The sequence below is a fragment of the Galeopterus variegatus genome, unplaced genomic scaffold (genome assembly GCF_000696425.1).
Source record: "Galeopterus variegatus unplaced genomic scaffold, G_variegatus-3.0.2 Scaffold3176, whole genome shotgun sequence".
Taxonomy (NCBI): domain Eukaryota; kingdom Metazoa; phylum Chordata; class Mammalia; order Dermoptera; family Cynocephalidae; genus Galeopterus; species Galeopterus variegatus.
Window position 1 is genome coordinate 96,452 of NW_007729287.1, and position 20,041 is coordinate 116,492.

The following is a 20,041-nucleotide window of genomic DNA, read 5'->3' on the forward strand; positions in this document are numbered from 1 at the left end:
CTTCCGGCCCCTGCCCTCGTTCCCCTGCGACCACCCTCGGCCCGCGGATGCGCCTGGCCAGCGCCGCGAGAGCCGCCCCCCGCGCCCCCTCCGCCGGCTCAGGCCCACCCGTCACCCCTGCTTTGCAGACGCAGCCCGCGGGCCCCGGCGGCTGATGCGCGCGGGCCTCGCGCTCATCCTGCTGGGCCACTTGAACCTGCTGCTGGGGGCCGTGCTGCACGGCACCGTCCTGCGGCACGTGGCCAATCCCCGGGGCGCCGTCACGTCGGAGTACACCACCGCCAATGTCATCTCCGTGGGCTCGGGGCTGCTGGTGAGCACAGCGGGAGGGCCGGGGCGGGGCCGGGAGCACCGAAGGCCCAGCACCGCGGGCCAAAGGCTTGTCCCTTCCACAGAGTGTTTCCGTGGGACTTGTGGCCCTCTTGGCATCCAGGAACCTTCTTCACCCACCACTGGTGAGAGGGGACTTGTAGGGCTTGTAGTGATGAGGCTTGGAGTCAGGGAAATGGATGGTGACTCAGCCGTGTCTTTCAATGGGCTGTTGGAGCCTCAGAAAAAAACTGAGGCGTCTAGTCATTGGGAGAATTAGCCAGGCCCAGGCTGCTCACCCTCATCTCCTGTCTCTGCCAGCACTGGGCACTGCTGGCACTGGCTTTGGTGAACCTGCTCTTGTCCGTGGCCTGCTCCCTGGGCATTCTCCTTGCTGTGTCACTCACGGTGGCCAATGGTGGCCGCCGTCTTATTGCTGACTGCCATCCAGGACTGCTGGATCCTTTGGTACCGCTGGACCAGGAGCCTGGACATACTGACTGCCACTTTGACCCCACAAGAATCTATGTGAGCATGTTCTCTTCATTCTTGTGGCCCACAAAGCCTTGGTCCTGCCCTTTTAATTCCTGCCCCTCTCCTGCTAAGTCCCCATCATTCCTTTTCGCTTTTTAGGATACAGCCTTGGCTCTCTGGATCCCTTCTTTGCTCATGTCTGCAGTGGAGGCTGCTCTATCCAGTTACTGCTGTGTGGCTGCACTCACCCTACGTGGAGTTGGGCCCTGCAGGAAGGAAGGGCTTCAGGGACAGGTAAGGAAGATGAACAGGAAGGGTTCATTCCACACAGATTGGCTGTGTTGAAAAGATGCTGATCTGTCATTCAAGGTCAGGGTACTAACTGCCCCCTCTTCTGCAGCTAGAGGAACTGACAGAGCTTGGCCCTCCAAAATGTAAAAGGCGGGAAAATGAGCAGCTACTGGATCAAAATCAAGAAATCCAGGCATCACAGGAAAGTTTGGTTTAGGACAGGTAATGGGCCATGAGGGTGGAGGCCTGGGTAAGAGTTGGGGCAGGGAAGTGCTCTCAAAACTGGGTCTAGTTCTTTGCTGCCTTCCCCTCTGATGCAGGTTGGTTCTTCCCTCCATCAAGCAGGTGCTGTTCCAAGGCTCAGTCCACAAGAGTTTTCCACTAAGCCAGGGACCTGACTCAGGATGAAATAAACGATTGTTATAAAAAAACTTCTCTTTTCTTCTACTTGATGGTGATTCCTTTTGGGGGAAAAGGGCACAGTGCAGGTGTTGGGGGTGACTTTGATTAAAGAATACACTAGTCTCAATTACTTGTAAAACTTTAATGAGGGAGAGGCTCTAACTTCCTCAGCTCTACCAGTTACTGGAAAGAAAAGCTGGTGCTGGGGAGGCCGCCACACCACTGACTGATGAATTTCAGCACATCCTGGCACACTGGGCTGTGGGAAGTCTGTGAGCAAATGGGAGGAAAATGAGAGGAACTCGTTAGTGCTGGGAAACCATTCCTGATATAAAGAAAACCGACTCCATCTCAGTGTCATGCGGAGGGAGCAGGGTTCAGGATCCGCACCTGCCTTCTTGACAATCCCACCCACCTTCTCATGTTTTTCTTTTTTCAGTGCTGCTCTCCCTACCCTCATCTTTCAAGTGTCCCTCTCTAACCTTGATGGCCATGAGGAACTTATTCCAGTTGTCTTTATTAGCAGCTTTCCCTGGCCGCTTAAATTCAATTTTGTTCCTCAGAATGGGGTATCCTGTGGGGGAAGAAAAAAAGGTGAACTGGGAGTTGATAGAGATTGAGGGGGAAAAATGTAGAACAATCTGGGGCAGAAGGAAGGATGGTCCTGTCTTTAGCACCCTCAAGGTTTCTTGATCCTGCTGCTCTCCCTTCCTTTCTACTCACCACACAATATGGGGTGCTGCAGGGTTCTATACCTGTAATGAGGCAGGGCAGTGCCCGAACTCCAGTGCTCGCTGCCACCAGGGAGGCCTCATAGACACCACGCTCATCCCGAGGCAGAACCTGTTCCAGCCTCTGGTCCATTGAAACTGTGAGCACCCAGTCTCGAACCTCTTCTCTCTGAGCTTCCTAAGGAGGACAGAGGGTGGCAGTTTTACACAGGGCAGGGCAAGGCAACTGGAGGGTGGGGAGGAGGGGTTGCTAAGCCCTTATCCTGTATATCAGCTTTCAGCCATAAATGCTCCCCCTGGGACTGTGGCATACAGTCACAGCCATATCTTTCCACTCTGCTTCTACTTTCACTGAAGGAATAGTGAGCACTAAGGTCCTTCCAAAGGTGACAGCACAAAGATGTCCTCCCTTCTCAATGCATTCACATTGGTGAGGCCTTCGCATTCTCCAACGCTGCCCCCTTACCGGTACATGCTGTTTGGCTGGTAGTGGCACCTCAAAGGGAATGTCTGTATCCTGAAAATCAGAGTGGTCAAGGGCATCCAGAGTCCCTTCTTCAATTGCCTGCAGTGGAGTGGGCAACCATAAGATAGGCACAGTTTCAGGAAAAACCTCCTCACCTCTGGGCACAACTTCCCTACTCACATCGGTCAGATCCAAAAAGCGGTTGAGGAAGATGAATGCCATGTTCTCCCAGCCAACTGCCTGCAGCAGAGACAAGTTGCAAATGGAAGTGAGCAAGCTGGGCTTAGATACTGCTTCTCAAGTATGCAGATACAAAAATCCAGGAAGATAGAGAAGAACTATATTCTCCATAATAACAGCTCCACACTCAGCTTTGCTCTACCTGAACAGAAGCCGTAGTCTGTCTTCCAACTTTTGATTTCCTTATCTCTTTGGCCCCACCCTTCCATGTCCAAGCTCACCTTGGCAGCAATGCCTGCTTCATAGAAGGCTTTGTCTGCAGGTAGTAGCTGGGTGTGACGCAAGAGTGAAACAGAAAGCCTGGCAGCGACGGTTTCCTGTGGATTAAAGTCAAAGTGTTATGCTCCTGGTACTACAATGACTGAGCTACTACACCAACGATCCTATAACCAAGGCAGCCACAGAACTAGAAATCAACAATCAAACTGCTCTGGATGTCAAGGGAGAACTGGGCCTAGATTATTTCTAAGTTTCCTTCCACTTCTATAATTCTATCATCTCAGTACATATAGTAAACTATCACAAATAAACCAGAAATATGTGTATATTATAAGAAGTGAATAAATACATCATGGTATTTGAATGCTTAAACATAATGAGGCTGGGGCTGTGTAGGCAGAGAGCCCTGAGAGGGCCCAAGCAGTACAGGAGGACCTCAGCAAGGCTTAAACATTTATTTAGATAGAAGTGAAGCTAAAAGAGAAGCAGGTAGATTCTAGAGCCCAAGAGCCCAGAACCTGAATTCATTCAACTCCATACATCTGAAGGTGAGTCCCTGTGACTGAGTGCTCCTCCAGCCCCTCGACGACTCACCAGCTGTTTGACACTCTGGGCAGCAGAGCGAGTGGCGTAGTAATGAGCAATCAGCAGCATCATCTCGAACTCCTCATGGGCTAGAGAGTTTGCCTCACTGGACTTTACCAGGTTTTCACACTAGGGAAGGAAGACAGCATAACCTGGCTCAGAGGTCAGAGGAGTGTCAGGGCCACAGAGTGGTCACGGATAGCCACCTGGACAGAGGAAGGTAAAGTACATCTAAGGGTAAAGGTTTATGTGCATGAAAGAGACTAGGACAGGGACAGGCGAGTAGCCCTTTTACTCTGTTGCTGACCCAACTTCCTCACCAGGTTGAAGAGGACGTCCCGAAGATCAGCCCAGCTATGATAGGCCTCAGCATTGTTGGTCCCAGGAGAGCTCACCATGTCAGTGAAGATCCTTTTGTAGATGTTGAAGTTCTAGAAGTAGAGGGAGGCGGGGGGATCCGAGTGAAAAGGGCACAACCAGAAGAGAAAGTCAGCGGAAGTGGGGCCAAAGGAAGAGAAGCAGGCTGTGAGTGTGAGAGTGTGAGTGTGCGTGTGTGGGGGTAGTAGGGGATGGCGATGAAGCAAGTGCTGACTATTTTTAGGGAAGAGAAAGAAGAGGATAGGAAAATGACTGTTTCTTATTAGCTGGTGCTCTGTGAGTGTGGGCAAATGGATGAATGTGGATGCACAGTCACACTGTTAATGGGCTAATGTTCCAGAGAGCTGGGGTTCTCAGGTAGGGCGGGAAGTCCAGCAGGCCCTAGAGGTGTGTGCGGGATTCCTCTCTGAAAGACAGGTCCCCGTGGATCGGCTAAGCGCATGGGGAGCTCCCTGGGTATTCTTCAAAGGGGAAACCCTTCAGAGAGGCCGCACATTTCCAAAGAGGCTGTGTGGGGACTCTGGGCATGATGATCTCTAAGAAAAGAATCCTTTGAAAACACTGTTCCTGAGAGGATGGGTGGTTCTGGAGGAGAAAGAGAATTCCCTTAGGGAAACATTCACCCCAAGGAGAAGGCTGGTACCTGGGGGTTAGCCGGGGCTCCGTGTTGCACATACAGGGCCAGTGCCTGGGCACAGCCACCCTCCCGGATCAGGTGAGTCGCATACAAAGCCACATACTTGTGTAGAATCTTGTAGTTCTGTCCAGGGGTGGAGGAAAAGCATGGGTGAGGCTGGGATAGTAAAACCAAGCAGTAAGGGTAGGGTGGGGACTGGAGACCATGGATTTGTTTTGGAGGCAAAGGGCATATGCAAGCCTCTGACTCCATTTTCAGAGTGTGGAAGACTAAGCTCTGTGATGCTGATTAGGGATCTTTGAGGTTTAGGCTTTAGTGGAGGTAAGAGAGGTGCAGCTGTGGGGCAGATGGGAATCAACGGGGGACACAGAGAAGAGCTGGGAATGGGAAAAAGAGCAGTACCTGCTTGGTAGCTGTGTCAATGCACTTGTCCCACTGGCCCTGCTCCACATACAGGTCCAAGGCAGCTATCACATCCACGCCCACCAGCTACGGATTAATGGAAAAGACAGTTACAAGAGGAGAGTGATGACATGAGGGAGAAAAGGGAGAGACTCTCTTGAGCCTCTCCCTGCACTCTGCCTCCTGCTAACTCTGGAAGTCTCACCGAGTCCACTTTGCCCTGGTTCTTGAGGAATTCTTTATAATGCTGGTCCACATAGTCCTCATACCTGTGAAGATATACAGAGATCTCTAACTTCATGGTTCTGGATGCCAAACCCCCCCATAAGAATGTTCTCCCAGTCTTTATGAAAGGAAGTGAAAGAGGATTTCCCAGTGGGAAGGGGTCATGAGTTTACCGGGGGTCTAACTCCTTGGCCACACGCTTGGCCTTGTTCCACTCCTCACCCTCAATGAAAGCATCAATTGCTTCCTTGACAAGGTCCAGGTTCAGGTAGAGCTCTGCAGCCTGCAAAATGGGAAATCAGAGACCAGTTTTCCCCTCCCCTCCCTGGACCCTCTCTGTGAGCTCTCCCGTTTCCCCAGAACTGCATGCCATGCCTGCCACGAGGCCCACCTCACACACCTTCCACCCATCTCTGTGGAATCTATTTCTTTTCAGCCCCAGCATCCTACTTACTGCATTGTGCTTTCCAATTCCAATCAGCTGAGGCCCTACAGCTTGAACTACTTCCAGACTGCGCTGGGGAGGCAGAAACTTGATGGAGAGTTCAGCTGCCTGAGCGGTTGAACAGAAGATGGAAATGGGTAGGAGAGACAAATACTGCTAAGCGTTCTCAGGCTGATCCATTTCATAATTTTTTTTCCTTCTGGATGCCAACTTTCTCTCTTGCATTCTCCCTCACCTTCCACCCTCCTGGGCAAAGCCTGGCTCATGGTCCATCAGCCTTTGAATGTCCATCGGTGTCCCTATCTGTTCCTCTCAGTTCATTGTAACTCTTTCTGATACTTTCTTTGCTGCCTTAGGTCACTCACTGCCACTTTTGACAAACTGGTTTCTCAAGTTCTTTGTCACAAATTGAATCTTGGTAGCATAGTATAGAGAGGGAACCCATAAAACGAGGAGTGCATGGCATTCTAAAACTATTTGTGTTGGGCTTTTATGAGCCTCAGTTTTTTCATCCATACCAAATTTCAAAGACTTAATACAAAAAAAAAAAAAAAATGGACAATGTCTTAATAATGTTGTATAAGAGTGCATGATGAAATGGCAATATTTTAAATGTAACAGGTTAAATAAAAAATATTACAATTATTTTCACCTGTTTCTTTTTACTTTTTTAAAATGTGGCTACTAGAAAATCACACATGTGGCTTACGTTTGTGGCTTGCATTATATTTCTAGCAGACAGTGCTGGCCTAGATGATCTTGAAGATTCCTTTTAACCCTTAAAACTCAGTAATTCTACATATCCAAGTATTATGCAAGATGACTCTATTTCCACTGTGATGCTGATATCTTCACCAGACTTCAATTTCCACATGATCCAATGTAGCTACAGTCTATGCTAATCCCCCTAGTCTTTCCCTTACCTATTCTTGTTTCCCTTTCTTTACTTGCCAAGCCCTTCAAAACTTAAAGTGTCCCTCTTATCCAGGAAGCCATCCTCTGACTGATCTGAAGAAGGTACAGTCATACACAGACACCAGTAAACATGCTTCAGAGTTATGTACATCAGATACTTAATAAATGCTTGCTGATTAAAATCTGCCATCATCTCATAACCAAGCGTCAGCCCCTCTTTCTATTTCCTTCCTTTTGTTTTTGTTTTTCTGTGGCTGGCTAGTATGGGGATCTGGAACCATGACCTTGGTGCTATAAGGCTGTACTCTAACCAACTGAGCGAACTGTCCAGCCCTCTACTTCTTCCCTTACAACTTCTAGAGGTTATCCAGTTACAAGACCTCAGAAACCTAAGGGAAATTTTGCAGGGGCATCATCACACCAACATTTTATTTAGAGGACCAGTCAGTCTTACTGCCCTCATGATTCCTAATACCATATTCCACTGTATCTGAAGTGCATCTTTTAAACTGCTCATGCACACCGATTTCAAATATATTGAAATGTGATTTTATGTGTGTGTGTATATATATATGAGGGTTAATTTTGTGTGTCAACCTGACTGGGCTACAGGTATCCGGATAGTTGGTCAAACATTATTCTGGATGTTTCTGTGAGGGTGCTTCTGGGTGAGATTAACATTTAAATCAGTAGACTGAGTAAAGCAGATTGCTCTCCCTAATGTGGATAGGCCTTACCCAATCAGTTGGAGACCTAAATAAAACAAAGAGACTGACCTTTCCCTGAGTAAGAGAGAATTCTTCCTGCCTGACCGCCTTTGAGCTGGGACACTGGCTTCTTCCTGCCTTTAGACTCAAACTGAAACACTGACTCTCCCTGGGTCTCAAGCCTGCTGGTCTTCAAACAGGAACCATCAGCCCTCCTGGGTCTCCATCTTGCTGACTCACCCCATGCATCTTCAGACTTGCCTGCATCCATAACTGTATGAGCCAAATCCTTGTGATAAATCTGTTATCTATCTATCTATCCAAGCTGTTGGTTCTGTTTCTCTAATACAAGATGTCTTAGAATTAGTGAAACATGCTGCCTGGCTTAATCTGTCAGGAGCTTCTTTTCAGGAGCTGCTGGATAGAGGAGGAGGAGCCCATACTTTTTTCATGGCCTCCATCTGGCCCCAGCTCCTGGGTCTGGAGTTGTCCTTCCAGCTCCTGTCCAAATCCTCCCTCATCCCTCACAGAGCCTTCCTCACCCCTCCAGCCCACAGAGATCTCACCCTTCTCTGAACTCCACTTTGTTTTTTTTTTGTTTGTTTGTTTGTTTGTTTTTGTTTGTTTGTTTGTTTGTTTGTTTGTTTTTTAAAGATGACCAGTAGGGGGATCTCAACCCTTGGCTTATTTTTGTTTGTTTGTTTGTTTGTTTTTTAAAGATGACCAGTAGGGGGATCTCAACCCTTGGCTTGGTGTTGTCAGCACCATACTCTCCCAAGTGAGCAACCAGCCATCCCTATATAGGGATCCAAACCCATGGCCTTGGTGTTATCAGCACCGCACTCTCCCAAGTGAGCCATGGGCCAGCCCTGAACTCCACTTTGAATCATATACTTTAGTCTTTACTCAGATATGGTGTTAATTAATTGAGTCACATGTTAGTCTAACTTCCCCTAACTTCTAGCTATCAGGGCTCTGTCTTATATCCCCTTTTCTAGCCCTCACAGATCCTGGCTCTAGCATCCAGCAGGTGCTCAACAGATACCTGCTACCTGACTACACACAAAAAGACACAGGAGGAAAAGATGAATGTGTGAGGAGAGCTAAGCGTGAACAGAGGCCTGGGGAAAGGAAGCCAGAAGGGCTCTGGCCGCCCTCACCTTCATCCAGCACTTCTCCACCAGGCTGCTGCTCCCAGAGTCCCGCACTTTGAGGTAACAGTCAACGGCACGGCTATACTCTCCAGTCTGCTCCCACTGTCGAGCTTGTTCCACGAGCCCCTCCATACCCCTGTGGAGATGAGAGTGCTCACAACCAAGAATGGGGAGGGGTAGCATGGCCTATCCTGTGAACACCTTGTGACCAACCCCCAGCCCTGCCAACACCGCCTGGACCTCTGGCTTCATACCTGGCCCCCTTCTTGGAAGCTTCCCGATCATACTCCTCCTGCAGAACTTCCAACTGGCCAGGAACGTAGTCCTTGCAGATCCGCAGAGCATCGCTCCATAATCCAGCCTCCTGCTCAGATTTCCAGGAATCAGAAGAGCAGAGGTGGGCGTCACTGTTTCCCACTGCCACACAGGTGCTCTGGCCCACTGATTCCTGGGTCCTTGGACCTCTCTTCTCCTTCCTCTTGCCTGTTCTCCCCCTGCCCCAGTGCTAACCTCCCGATCCTCCTCAGTACCAGGGGTCAGCATGGTTCTCTGTGTGCTCCCATACCCTCTCCCCCTCCTCTCATGGCCCCGAATCCAGTGCTCCACCTTGTAATAATTGAGGGCCAGGCCTGGTCTCTGGGCCCGAAGCAGCAGCCCTTCTGCTTTCTGAAAGTCCTTCTCTTCCAAGGCCACCTGGGCCTGTCCCACAAGCACCTCGGCAATGCTGTCAGGGTCATGGGCCTCGGCCACACGCTGAGCTGCCTCCCAATCCTGGTTATGAACAAACCTGACCCCAGATGGGGACATAGGAGACACTGAGTATAGGACTGAGGCCTCAACAGTGGGAGACAAATAGCCATGTCACTAAGGGATGTACAATTTATTGGTACTAGGTCTGAATGAAGGTGAAGTGGACCATGAAAGATCCTGGTGCTGCGACTGGGAGGACAGGACTAAGGAATTCTGGGGTAACTCACATGAGAACTGCTTCTTTGGGTTTACCAGCTCTAATGAATTCAGCTTCAGCCTCTTCAAATTTACTCTAGAGGGAGAGAAAGGCAGTCACACATAACGAGGAGACTGGCATCACAGGCAGCCAGGAGAGAGGAGTTTTGGACACCTGGTAGCAGTGGGTTAAGGCATGGAACAGGTGGGTCCTGTGATCAGGGTCAAAATTCCATCCATACCTCATCCTCCAGGTACATAGCATATCTGAGATGAATCTCAGGCATTTTGTGCTTGAGGGCCAGCCGAGAGAGTTCAAAAGCAAACTCAAAGGAGCTGAAATGGAAGGTGCAGAAAAGGTTGCCTAGTTAATATTTCCTGTTATAAGAAGAAGAGGAAAACAGAAGGCAAGAGAAAATAGAGGAAGGGCAAGAATTGAGGGGAGAAAAAGGCACAGAGTTAAAATAACAGCTGTGAAGTGACAGAGAAGCACAGAGAGATGTAAAGGAAGACAGGCAGGCAGCCTTATAATATCACGTCACTGTCACTGTGGCTTAAGAGATATCCAAAAAGCCTCTGCTTTCTCTGAGGCTAGCTGGTTGTGAGGAAGCAGGACGAACTCAATGGAAGGAAAAGGAGGCATGAGCCTCACAGTTCACACTGACAGGGAAAGGGCGGCTCCTGGTGCTCCTACACCTACTCCTGAGCCCCAGCTACGTTAGCAGAAAAACAGTCTCCCAAAAGCGAGCAAAACTACCCACAGCAATGTGACCCTACTACTGGTGTTAGTGATATTTGCTTATGAAAAGCTCATTTTGCATTTAACTGAATCACACTTCCATTACCCAGAAGTAAGTTACTGGCTTGGTGCAGTCCTAGCTTTAAAAGCTGTTTCCTCTCCACCCTTTTCCTTAGAACAGCCAAAGATTAAATACTGTTCTGAGCTCCTAGGGAATAGAAGCAGACTTGCTAATTTATTCTGCTGCTCTGCCATGTCCTTCCAAGGATCTTGTCTTCCAACATTTCTTCACTCTTACCTCAGCTTTTGGAAATGTCTTTCAGTTATACATCAATTTTCTTTCTCTGTATAGGGGCTCTGGCTGGGTTAGGGCAGGTGGAGATAAGGTTTAGATGAGGGCCTCACCAGTTGTCAGCAGCATGGTCAATAGCCGCCTCCAGGAGTCCCAGCTTGTTGAGCAGTCTAACTGCAGCCTCTCCCCCCAGGCTCTTGGCCCACAGATAGGCCACGTGTTTGTGGGCATTAGCTCCTCCATGAGCTTTGGCCACCTGTAAAGCAAAGTCAATAATCCTCTGATGCAGAGTTGCCCCTTCTCATCTTTGATCTCCTGATGTCAGCTTTGACGAGGATTAGGTACCTGATCCAAATCAACAGGAAGAGGGCTTAATTTCAAGGTCCTTTAACTTAGGTTTAAGTGCTTAGGGTTCAAGAATGGGCTTCAGGTAGTCCACAAACTCGTAGTATTGTAAGTAAAGTTTTGTGTACACAGGTGTGGACAGGTTTCTGGCAAAAGAGACTCTGGTCTTCATCACGTTACATTTATTTATTTATTTATTCGTTACACTTTCAAAGATGCTATGACCAGTTTAGAATTCGTCATTTGAAAGTGGGAGAGGGCTGGATGGACCCCCCAATGTGGCCTGGACTCCTTACCCGGTAGGCCTCTTCCCAAAGCCCACTGGACCGGTACATATTCACTGTGGCCTTCCATTCCTGGGCCTTGAGGTAGTGATACTCAGCCTCCTGTAGTCGGCCTTCAGCCTCCAGCTCCTGCAGGAAGGCGGGTCAGGATAGAGAAAGAGGGAGATGAAGCCCGATGGGGAAGAGATGGGCAGGGCCAGGAGAAAGGCTCACCTTGCCCAGATGTAGGTGTGTGTCACTGAGTAGGTCTGGGTGGTGCTTCCCGACTAGGCGGATCATGTCATCATACAACTTGTGCTTTTTGAACATGGTGATGGCAAGATCAGGCTCTTCCACCGTCACATACAGCCTGGGGATGGGAGAAACAGCTGGGCCATCCCTCCTTCTGGCCTTGAAGCCTCAACTCCCTCCATTCCTCCTCTCACCTTTCGGCCTCACGGTACTTGCCCTGCTTCTCCATTTCCTGGGCCTGGGTGATGTACAGCACCGACACATCTTCCGGTCTCATGCACTTCATCGCCAGCTATGCAGACACACAGTGCCAGGGTAGCCTCAGGTGCCAGTTCCCAAGGGAGGCAGGGCTCCAAGGGAAACTGTTTGCTCAGGAACTCTAAACTCTCCCAACAATCACGGGAGTTTGGCTACTGGCACCCTACTAGAGTGTCTGAGATGCCTTGTGCTTGTGCTGGGGGCATACACTCCTTTTCCATACTCCAACTGTACCACTGGGCTCTGGGGTGTGGGAGTGAGAACAAAGTTATCAGTGTGACCAGAGGCTTTAGGAGCGGGAGTTCAGATTCTCCAACTCCCAAGTCCATCTGTTCTCTTCAGAATTACAGGTTTGGGAACAAGAGCCTCTCTTTATCCCTTCTTTTCCCTGTGGCTAGGGATCAAAGTTGCCCAGACTATGTGAGTATTTTGGTATTCTTTCTCAGCTTCCAGGGAATGCAGTGAAGAGAAGATCAGAGACCACTATGGCAGAGTTCTCTTATCATGAATTCCACCCATTCTCTACCTTGTGGGCTTGCTCCCAGCGGCCAGCCTGGGTGTACATGTCTATAGCATCTTTTGTCCGGTCTCCTTTAATATAGAGCTCCTCAGCAATCTGTAGTTGATGAGAGGTAGATGCAAAAGGTCAGGGCAACGGAGTTAAAGCAGCTTGTAGGAGGAAAACACAAACCTCAGCTGGGATAGTGAGGAGCCTGAGACACTACTTAAAATGATAGCAAAGAAAAGATGACTACGGGTGTCTTGTACCTTCTACTGTTTCAGAAAAAGACCAGCCCAAAACAGTATGAGGACAACGCAATGGAATCTGAAAGGGCCTCACATTTCTGCAATGGAAGGCAATTCTATATCGTAACTATGTTGGAGCTATTCATGAAGAACTGTTCGTGCTGGCACAGAAAGAGAGCTAGAGATTCACTTTTATATATCTGGGAGGGGAGTCTGCGTCATGCTGGAATGAAAGTGGGAAAATAAACTGTCTTCTTCCCATTCAGGGTGGCGATGCTGTTTGGGCCCCAGAAAAAAGGATTTGGTGAGCTGGCCTCCACTTCCTGTTCTGGGTTCTGTCCTTGTTATCCTGCACTGCACTGCCTCATGCTGCAGAAAGGGCTCTTCCTCACCTCATACTCCTGCAGAGATGCATAGTGCTGGGCCACACGAGGATAGTATCTGGACGCAGTGTTCCGGTCCTGTAGATCTAATATACAAATTGCCTTCTTCCACTGGCGGGCACCCAGGGCAGCCTCAATTGCCTTAATGGAACACCTGGCATAGTGGGAAAGACATCAATATGTATGAGGAAAGAGGAAGATGGATGGAGGGAAAAGAGACCCCTTAAGCACACTGCAACATATAGTTTGAGATCTCTTCTTTTAGGTCTTAGTGTCTTTACTTGTCCCACTACCTCTCACTCCACACCCAAATCTCCTTCACATGCCCATACCTCCATACCTGGCTTCAATGTAGTGATTAACAGCTGCATCCAGCTGCTTCTGCTGCACCAGGTGGTCCCCCCATGCCTCCTCTAGTCTCACCACCTCCCCTGGGAAGGCCAATCGAGCCAGCTCTACCGCTGCCAGGGACAGAGAAGGTGCTCAGCTCAGACTTCCAAGGATGGCACTCAGGAAAAGCAGGACAGGGAAATGAAGCATGGAGAAAGGGTGAGGAGTGGAGGGATGGAGAACTGAAGCAAGTCAACCTGAACAGATGTTCCAGAACAGGTGCTCGGGGACTGGATGGGCAAAAGTCTATAACTATAAAGGATGGCTTGTGGGCAGTTAATACCTTTCATGAACGCATTGCCTTTACAGTAGCACTCAAGAGCCCGCTGTGGATTTCGAATCTTGTCAAAGAGATCGCCTGCCTGTTAACACATACCATATCACTACAATGATAACCTATAACACAAAGAATCGAGTATCAGGTCCAAAAAGAAGGGAATGCCAGCAGTCAGGGAGGCTATGCACCCCGAGACTACTCTGGCTGGAATAACGGTTAGGAAAAGGAAGCCAGCCATACCCTTTCATAGAGTTCTCCCTTGATAAGGGCTGCGGTGATGTGTTCTACCAATTCTGTGTTGGCTAGCAGTTCCTCTTGGGTCAGCACCAGCCGAGCAGCTTTGGCAGGGAGCCCAGCTTTGAGGTAGAGGCTGATGGCTGCCAGCCCATCCCCTTGGCTCTCCTGTAGTTCACCTGCTCGCTCCTCCTGCTGTGTGTCCATCAGCCACTGGTAGTAACTCCGGCGTAGCTTCTCCAGGGCTGGGTGCCCCTGGACATGCATGGAGGAGAGCTAGGAGTCACACCCCTCCTTCCTGCCCTTCTGCTTCCCAGGCTTCTCCTATCCCTCTGTAACAAAGGAAATCCTCCCAGCTCACAAATATCCTAATTCCTCCCCACATCAGGACCCAGCCCCAACGCTGCTCCAGTTTCTATTGCCTCCTTGACAAGAGGATATTTCTGAAATTGGTGGAACTAAATTCTGAACAACTGGGGAGAAGACAGAACCAGTACCTTGGCCTCAGCCACAGCGATACACTCATCCCAACGGTGTAGCTCCTGGTACATGTTCATGGCCTCCTCAACAGCATTCTAGGGGAACCAGGCAGAGAAAAGAGGGACAGCAGGAGGGATATGAGGATCAGAAATCAGCAAGTCCCCTCAGCCTCACTAAGATGCCAGCCCACAAGAACCAAAATCCTCATCCTTTACTTACTGCACAAGAAGAGGTCAATTTATTGTGAAACTAAAAGAAGCTTAAGCTTCAGGACTCCTTATTTGCATAGGCCCTTCCAAAGCAATTTTTCTTAAAGATGGCCCCTCAAACTGCAGATCTACCCCCATGCACAAGAATTGCAAAGACAGGCTCTGGAGTAGAGGGGAGATAGGTGACCCTTTATATAAGAAAGAAGTAATTGAAGGCCAAAGGAAGAAGTTTGTGTAGATAAAGTAAGGACCAGCACAAGATGAGGAAATGAAGGAAGGAATGATATGAACTATACAAACCTCTCTAAAAGTTCTCCCCAAACCTTTGGAAGCCTAGCTGACCAGTGCCCTTTCCTCCGCTGAGCTTGCCTCCCCCTTTTGCCTCAGATCCCCTCATCCATCCTGTCCATATTCTCCCATTACCTGTTCCAAAAAGATCATTTCAGCCAGTTTGTAGTTCTTCTCCAGCATGGCTAGACGTGCTCGGACCTGATAAAAGTCTGTTCCTTCTCCACCCTGCAGGGAAAAAGAAGGTTTTGGTCAATCTGCCAGTGCTGCAGAGGCCATGCTGTCTGTGTGGGCTGAGACAAGAAGGCCAGAAGGACGCAGACACTAAAAGACTTAAGAAGCTAATAAACTTCGTGGAGTTTAGAGGCTTGAGGTTTAGCAAGCAATTCTAAAATGGTCTGACTTTAGGCAGGGTAGAGTTGAGGTAGGCAGGGTAGAGGAAACTAGGAATTGGCTGGAAATCTAGGCGTCATGTGGCTGAATACTAAGAGAAATCTCAGCTTCAGAGACTGAATCAACCAGGAGGATAATACTTGCATATTCCCGGGATACTTGATCCGCAATCTCATTGGTCTCATGCAGGAATCGAGCTTTTGCTACATTGCCTAGAGCAGAAAAGCACCTGTAGCATGGAAACAATAATATTAACGATAATACTATTATAGGATCATCATTAATTCATTGGTCCAGCATGAATATATTGAGCATCTATTATGAACCAGGCACTGTTCTTGTCACTGGAGACATGTAATTAGTAAACAAATGTATCAAGATAATTTGAGGGGCCGGCCAGTTAGCTCAGCTGGTTAGAGCACAGCCTTATAACACCAAAGTCATGGTTTCCAGTCCCCGTACTGACCAGCCACCAAAACCAAACCAAACCAAAACAAACAAACAAAAAAAGATAATTTGAGAGAATGAAAAATAAAATAAAATAGTGTGATATTACAGACAATGATGAGGGGACAATTTAAGTTAATAGTCAGAGAAGGCCTCTCTGAGGAGCTAACATTTGATCTGAGACCTGAACACAAGAGCCACATGGCAAGATAAGGAAAAGTCATTCCAGCAGAGGGGTAGCTAGTGTAAAGGCCCTGTAGCAGGAATAACCTTGGCACGCTCAAAGAGTCAAAAGAATGCCAGTGTGGCTGGAGACTAATGCGCAAACAGGTAACTGGTGTGAGAAGGAAATAGAGGCCAATTAATTGTAGGGCTTTATGCCATGGCAAGGAGGTTGGGTTTTATACTAATTACACCAGTATACTATTGGAAGGTTCTTTTTTTTTTTTTCCTTCGATATTGTAAGTGCTCAGTAAATGTCAGTAAGTGTCAGCTGCTACTGTTTTGGCTAGGAATCATCCTTGCCGTTGCCGGACACGAAAAAAGACAAAAAGGAAAAGCGATATTGTAAGTGCTCAGTAAATGTCAGTAAGTGTCAGCTGCTACTGTTTTGGCTAGGAATCATCCTTGCCGTTGCCGGACACGAAAAAAGACAAAAAGGAAAAGCGATATTGTAAGTGCTCAGTAAATGTCAGTAAGTGTCAGCTGCTACTGTTTTGGCTAGGAATCATCCTTGCCGTTGCCGGACACGAAAAAAGACAAAAAGGAAAAGGGGCCGGCCCAGAAGGTTCTGATCACGAAAATGTTATCATCAAATTTACATTAAAAAAAATTGCCTCAGCTGTTGTGGGACAAATGGATCATTTGGGGTACAAGAACGCAAGAGTGGTATCAGTGAGACTAATTAAGAGGCTGTGCGATACTGCAGGTGGGAGGCGGTGGTGGTCTGTACTATGCGGGAGACAGTAGAGTTGGACCAAATATCAGATTAGGGATATGTTTTGAAGATAGAATCCTTAGTCTATGTCAGGGGCGGAATATGGGAAAAAAGGGAGCAAGGATGATTCCTAGCCAAAACAGTAGCAGCTGACACTTACTGACATTTACTGAGCACTTACAATATCGTAAGCTCTTTACACAGATTCTCTCATTCATTCTTCACTACCACTACCATTACCATTCTTCTTTACCATCCCACAAGGTAAATACTATTATTATCCCCATTTTACAGAGGAAATCAAGAAACCAAGGTTTGGAAAGGTTAAATAACCTCTCTAAGATTGCACAAGTTGGTAATTGGAACTGATGTCTGAACTCAAGGGGTCTGGAGTCCTAACTCAGTCCTGTTAATTACACTTCTATACCATACCCAGAATATACACAGAAGTGCCTGGACTGAAGCATATAAATGTTAACAGTTAAGGGGCACAAGTTATAAGAAGGGGAAGCAAAAATAATAAGACATACTCCGATAATCTAGTATGGGAGTGTGTTTGGAATAACTGTACTCTGGAAGGGTTCTATCGTATTTGTTAGCAGGGGGAAGGGAAGCAATGCCTTAACTCCAGGTAGGAGCAGCCCACAGGGAAAACACACATGTGGCCATCCCCCCTCGCTGCTGGGCACCTTGGTTCTACATGTCTACCTCACCTCTCAGCAATGTGTAGCTGCCTGGCCTCTAGGGCCAGTTTACTCAAGGTTTTCCACATTGCCTCTGTTTCTGGGGTCATTTCCAGAGTCTCCAAGAAGGCTGTTGCCCTAGAGAGGGAAGAAAGCAAGGCATGAAGGCAGGGTCAGGAAGACACACAGGAATACTGGCGATGGAGTAGGGGGAGGGGATGGGCAGGCAATTCTCTGCCCTTTTTGTCTAAAATCCTGCCTGGATTACCAGGTCCTTATTAGATATGGCCAGTTTTACAACCCACCCCAGGTCCCCCTCTCTCAGAACCACTCTCCCACCACCTCACTGGTTATCAGCCAGCCTCTCACCGGGTGTAGTTGCCGTCATCAATGGCTGTTCCAAACTCGATAAGGCCCTCGTCCAGTGTGTAGGCAACGGTAGTCACACCTTCGGTCACCATCACCTCGGTCTTTCCCCCGCCCCTCTCCAGACCTACAACATCACCCTGTACAAGTTTATTCCCCCACCCCACCCAAATTCCAGGTTAGTGTTTCCACTGAATCTACTGCAGAACAGACCCACCCTCACCCAACCCGAGTGCTCACACACTGAGGAAATTACAGTGGCCCTTGATTTTCTGACATTTTAGTTTCTCTCAAGCAAATAAAAATGCCTTAACTATGGCAATTTCCTTGGGTTAAAGTACACTCCGCCATGACACTACCAGTGCCTGGAGGTACACTGACAAAGTGTGGCATTCACTTCTGCTTCCAGCAGTACCACAGACCAGGTGTTCTTAAGGGTCCTCCTGTTAAAACATTTGAACCTGGAACATATTTTGTAATGCATTGCTGGGCTCATTTGAAGAAATCACCAAGGATGTTCCCTACCCCTATCCCATCCATCTCCCTCAAAAGAAAAAAAAAAGGAAGAAAGAAAAAGGTCAGTAAGCTAAAACATGAGCAAGAAAAAATGAAAAGTGAGCAACTAGGAAAGGCACAGTGGCACTGAAGGCAAACACGGCATCAGGAGGATGCACTTTCAGCCCTCCAGCAGGATGAGAAGGTGGAATCGGAGAACCCCTCATTAAACCTGGGATCCACTCTTTAGTAAAGGGAACAAAAGCAGGCAGTCCAGGTTATTAATATGCCTGATTCCTGCAGAAGTAAAGATGAATCATCTCTGAAAGAAAACATGTCCACTTTAGGCCCTCACGATTCCAAAAGATTAACCTCAAAGTAACATGAGCTCACACACACACACCAAAGTTCCAGAATACATGGAAACAAATCATTGTTGTTGTTTTTTTCCCATTGCAGCATCAGCATAGAAACAAATCACTATGAAAGAGTAAGTAACTATAAACAGTTTTAGACCTTCAGATATTAAGCAGTTAGGGAATATAAAATAATTATGTACAAAACATTTAAAAACCTAAAAGATGAAACAAAAAATTAAGCAAGGAACAAGAAACTATGAAAATGGTCAGGCAGATTGGAGAAAGAACCAAATAAAACTTTATAAAAAATTTAGTTTTTGAAGTTAAAAACTCAAAGGATGGCTTAAATAGCAGATTAGCTAATGATGAAAAGTGAATGAACTGAAAGACGGATCTAAAGAAATTATCGAGAATGTAGCATGGACCCGGAAGAAGAAAGGAAATATGAAAGGTTAAAAAGGCATAGAAGACAGAACAACAGGCCGGCCCGGTGGTGCACTGGAGAGTGTGCCACTTGGGAGTGTGGTGGCGCTCCCGCCGAGGGTTCAGATCCCATGTGGAGACCAGTTCCCGTTCACTGGCTGAGTGCGGTGCGGGCGCGACACCGAGGGTTGCGATCCCGTTACCGGTCAGTAAAAAAGACAAAAAGGAAAAAAAAATGAAAATGGTCAGGCAGATTGGAGAAAGAACCAAATAAAACTTTATAAAAAATTTAGTTTTTGAAGTTAAAAACTCAAAGGATGGCTTAAATAGCAGATTAGCTAATGATGAAAAGTGAATGAACTGAAAGACGGATCTAAAGAAATTATCGAGAATGTAGCATGGACCCAGAAGAAGAAAGGAAATATGAAAGGTTAAAAAGGCATAGAAGACAGAACAACAGGCCGGCCCGGTGGTGCACTGGAGAGTGTGCCACTTGGGAGTGTGGTGGCGCTCCCGCCGAGGGTTCGGATCCCATGTGGAGACCAGTTCCCGTTCACTGGCTGAGTGCGGTGCGGGCGCGACACCGAGGGTTGCGATCCCGTTACCGGTCAGTATAAAAGACAAAAAGGAAAAAAAAAAAAAAAGAAGACAGAACCATAAATCTTTTTTTTTTTTGGCAGCTGGCTAGTATGAGGATTTGAACCCTTAACCTTGGCATCGTCAGAGAACAAGAAATCTACCATATGCCTAATAAGGATGGAAAATCTAGAGAATGGGAGAGAAGCAATGTTTGAAAGGATAATGGCTGAGAAATTCCCATAAGATGGATGAAACTATGTGTACTCACAAATACAGAAAGCACAATATATACCAAGAAGGATAAATTTTTAAAAAATTATATGTAGACACACTGTAGTGAAACTTCAAAATACCTAAGAAAAAGAGAAGATTTCAAAAGGAACCAAAGAGAAAAAGACAGATCACATACACAGAAAAGACTGTTGAGAAATTTCTCAGAACAGCAGTAGAAGACAATCAATGAGACAACATTTACAAAAGGCTAAGAAAAATTAGCTGTCAATCTAGAATTTAGTACTGAGTCCAAGTATCTTTTCCGGATGAAGGCTTATTTAAAACATTTTCAGATCATCAAAAACTGAGTTTATCATCTTTCACTCAAGATACTTTCACCGCAGGAACAACTTCTTTTTTTTTTTCTCAGGCCCCCCCCCCCCCCCCCCCCCCCCCCCCCCACA

The 20,041-nt window shown here is 47.6% G+C and overlaps 2 protein-coding genes across 4 annotated transcripts in view; one reads left to right on the forward strand and one right to left on the reverse strand.

Annotated features, from left to right (window-relative positions):
- Positions 1-7: 7 nt before the first annotated feature.
- Positions 8-1,505, forward strand: KRTCAP3 (keratinocyte associated protein 3). Of its 3 annotated transcripts, none has more exons than XM_008584213.1 (6): positions 8-313; positions 396-455; positions 631-837; positions 943-1,077; positions 1,184-1,296; positions 1,395-1,505. In XM_008584213.1, exons 1-5 carry the CDS (start codon positions 155-157, stop codon positions 1,289-1,291), a joined length of 669 nt encoding a protein of 222 aa, XP_008582435.1. In that variant the 5' UTR covers positions 8-154; the 3' UTR covers positions 1,292-1,296; positions 1,395-1,505. The 3 variants fall into 3 exon arrangements, with proteins under 3 accessions (XP_008582435.1, XP_008582437.1, XP_008582434.1); XM_008584215.1 differs by having other exon boundaries at positions 1,420-1,505; XM_008584212.1 differs by having other exon boundaries at positions 1,184-1,505.
- A 94-nt stretch (positions 1,506-1,599) lies between these two features.
- Positions 1,600-20,041, reverse strand: part of IFT172 (intraflagellar transport 172) — a 34,336-nt gene continuing 15,894 nt past the window's right edge. The window contains exons 17-48 of the mRNA XM_008584216.1: positions 17,512-17,648; positions 17,173-17,280; positions 15,220-15,304; positions 14,818-14,910; positions 14,203-14,280; positions 13,712-13,960; positions 13,478-13,556; positions 13,145-13,265; positions 12,814-12,958; positions 12,201-12,290; positions 11,611-11,708; positions 11,399-11,534; positions 11,198-11,314; positions 10,670-10,812; positions 9,768-9,861; positions 9,558-9,622; positions 9,187-9,367; positions 8,835-8,944; positions 8,587-8,716; positions 5,814-5,912; positions 5,533-5,642; positions 5,340-5,403; positions 5,135-5,221; positions 4,739-4,855; positions 4,038-4,148; positions 3,727-3,846; positions 3,135-3,230; positions 2,854-2,913; positions 2,674-2,772; positions 2,232-2,385; positions 1,959-2,050; positions 1,600-1,746 (exon numbers count right to left, since the gene is read on the reverse strand). Of these exons, the coding sequence (XP_008582438.1) occupies positions 1,657-1,746; positions 1,959-2,050; positions 2,232-2,385; positions 2,674-2,772; positions 2,854-2,913; positions 3,135-3,230; positions 3,727-3,846; positions 4,038-4,148; positions 4,739-4,855; positions 5,135-5,221; positions 5,340-5,403; positions 5,533-5,642; positions 5,814-5,912; positions 8,587-8,716; positions 8,835-8,944; positions 9,187-9,367; positions 9,558-9,622; positions 9,768-9,861; positions 10,670-10,812; positions 11,198-11,314; positions 11,399-11,534; positions 11,611-11,708; positions 12,201-12,290; positions 12,814-12,958; positions 13,145-13,265; positions 13,478-13,556; positions 13,712-13,960; positions 14,203-14,280; positions 14,818-14,910; positions 15,220-15,304; positions 17,173-17,280; positions 17,512-17,648 (3,558 nt within the window). The 3' untranslated portion in view covers positions 1,600-1,656. The remainder of the gene's footprint in view (positions 1,747-1,958; positions 2,051-2,231; positions 2,386-2,673; positions 2,773-2,853; positions 2,914-3,134; positions 3,231-3,726; positions 3,847-4,037; positions 4,149-4,738; positions 4,856-5,134; positions 5,222-5,339; positions 5,404-5,532; positions 5,643-5,813; positions 5,913-8,586; positions 8,717-8,834; positions 8,945-9,186; positions 9,368-9,557; positions 9,623-9,767; positions 9,862-10,669; positions 10,813-11,197; positions 11,315-11,398; positions 11,535-11,610; positions 11,709-12,200; positions 12,291-12,813; positions 12,959-13,144; positions 13,266-13,477; positions 13,557-13,711; positions 13,961-14,202; positions 14,281-14,817; positions 14,911-15,219; positions 15,305-17,172; positions 17,281-17,511; positions 17,649-20,041) is intronic.

Bases quoted from the DNA above. Each gene is read 5' to 3' on its own strand.
- KRTCAP3 (XM_008584212.1), top strand. From the start codon at position 155: ATGCGCGCGGGCCTCGCGCTCATCCTGCTGGGCCACTTGAACCTGCTG. The intron at 456-630 runs GTGAGAGGGGAC...TGTCTCTGCCAG, and splicing joins ACCTTCTTCACCCACCACTG to CACTGGGCACTGCTGGCACT. The intron at 838-942 runs GTGAGCATGTTC...TTCGCTTTTTAG, and splicing joins TTGACCCCACAAGAATCTAT to GATACAGCCTTGGCTCTCTG.